The sequence below is a fragment of the Echinops telfairi genome, unplaced genomic scaffold (genome assembly GCF_000313985.2).
Source record: "Echinops telfairi isolate 266 unplaced genomic scaffold, ASM31398v2 ScPeMD7_7424;HRSCAF=8462, whole genome shotgun sequence".
NCBI classification, from domain to species: domain Eukaryota; kingdom Metazoa; phylum Chordata; class Mammalia; order Afrosoricida; family Tenrecidae; genus Echinops; species Echinops telfairi.
The window spans coordinates 20774531-20775876 of record NW_022111324.1 but is presented as its reverse complement, the minus strand read 5'-3'; the positions used below and the strand labels follow the sequence as shown (position 1 = coordinate 20775876).

The 1346-nt window shown below is 31.4% G+C and overlaps 1 protein-coding gene across 1 annotated transcript in view; it reads right to left on the bottom strand.

Annotated features, from left to right (window-relative positions):
* Nucleotides 1-1346, bottom strand: part of AXDND1 (axonemal dynein light chain domain containing 1) — a 134459-nt gene that overhangs the window by 68866 nt on the left and 64247 nt on the right. Inside the window, exons 12-13 of the mRNA XM_004706807.2 lie at nucleotides 1049-1150; nucleotides 114-277 (exon numbers count right to left, since the gene is read on the bottom strand). Coding sequence (XP_004706864.1) covers nucleotides 114-277; nucleotides 1049-1150 — 266 coding nt within the window. The remainder of the gene's footprint in view (nucleotides 1-113; nucleotides 278-1048; nucleotides 1151-1346) is intronic.

Here is a 1346-nt window from a genome sequence, read left to right as displayed (position 1 = left end):
TTGACACAATGGATGTATGTATGGATTGTGATAAAAGTTGTATGAGCCCCCAATAAAATATTTTTTAAAAGACATCATAGTATAATTTATAAAGCAATTTCTTGAAGACCCACTATTTATTTTTGATGACTTGCTCCCATCTGATAAGGCCATTCTTAACAATTTGTAATGTCTCCTTTGTGTCTTCTTCACTTTCTTCTACCTCCTTTTTAAATTTAGTCAGTAAGTTTCTCCATTTCTGTGTTAACTTCTGCAACAGTGCAAGATCTGAAGTATCCTAGATAAAATGCAGGGAACTCATTTATTCATGTGGTTAAATAATTGTTGACATGCACCAGACACTAGTTATACTGAAGTATTGTAATATGGGAGATTTCCAAATAAAATTAATCAAAATACCAAAAATAGGATTTCTCTTTCAAAATATCAGTGACACCATCACACAGTTCCTTTGATAATGAATTGTTAATGGCACAAAAGCATTTTTGTCTCTCTTTGCAACCTGAAGCCAATTTTCCAGTAGGTCATTTATGGTAGGACCATGGCAAAAGCAGGAACTGTGAAATCACACAGACCCAGGTGTGGATCCTAGGTCATTGACTGGCTCTCTAATGTTATTGAGAATATATTTAATTTATTTGAAACTAGTTTTTATTATCCATAAAATAAAGATCATAATACACATCATACAGATCACTAGAAGAGTGCAATAAAATAACCATAGCACACAGCTTGACTCAGTAGAATGTATCACTAATGCAAGTAATCCAACAGACATGGCTACTTACATGTTATTTCTTTTTACTTTAAGCATTAATAAATAGAATGGTGATTCTGCAATAATTGCAATGTTATTAGTCTTAGATAAATTGGGTTATGATATAAGACAGATAAAAGAAATATTTTATTTTTCTTAGGCTTTAATTCTACTTACACTAAAATACAAAATTATATTTTTAAATCCATAAATCTAGTCAAAACATCTGATAGCCTCAACATTCAACAGCCAGAGTCTCTTTGCCCATAACTGAGGTGAACTGAAATGTACCTTGGCTGACAGCATTATGATGAAATATTTAACATATTTACTCCAGCCTTTTTCATTGAGGTAAAGTCTTTTAGCTGATATGACTTTATTTCTTACAATTACCTATAAAAAAAAAGTACTATAATCAGGAACCTAAAATAGTAACAAACCACTGTAGATCTTATACACAAACCAATGTCATTCACATATTGATTTTTAATTGAATCATTTACTCAACCAAAATTTCTGAAGCCATGAACTAACTTGATTCCTAAATGCATGCTTCCTAAAGCTACTAAGCTAAAGCCACACTGAAACA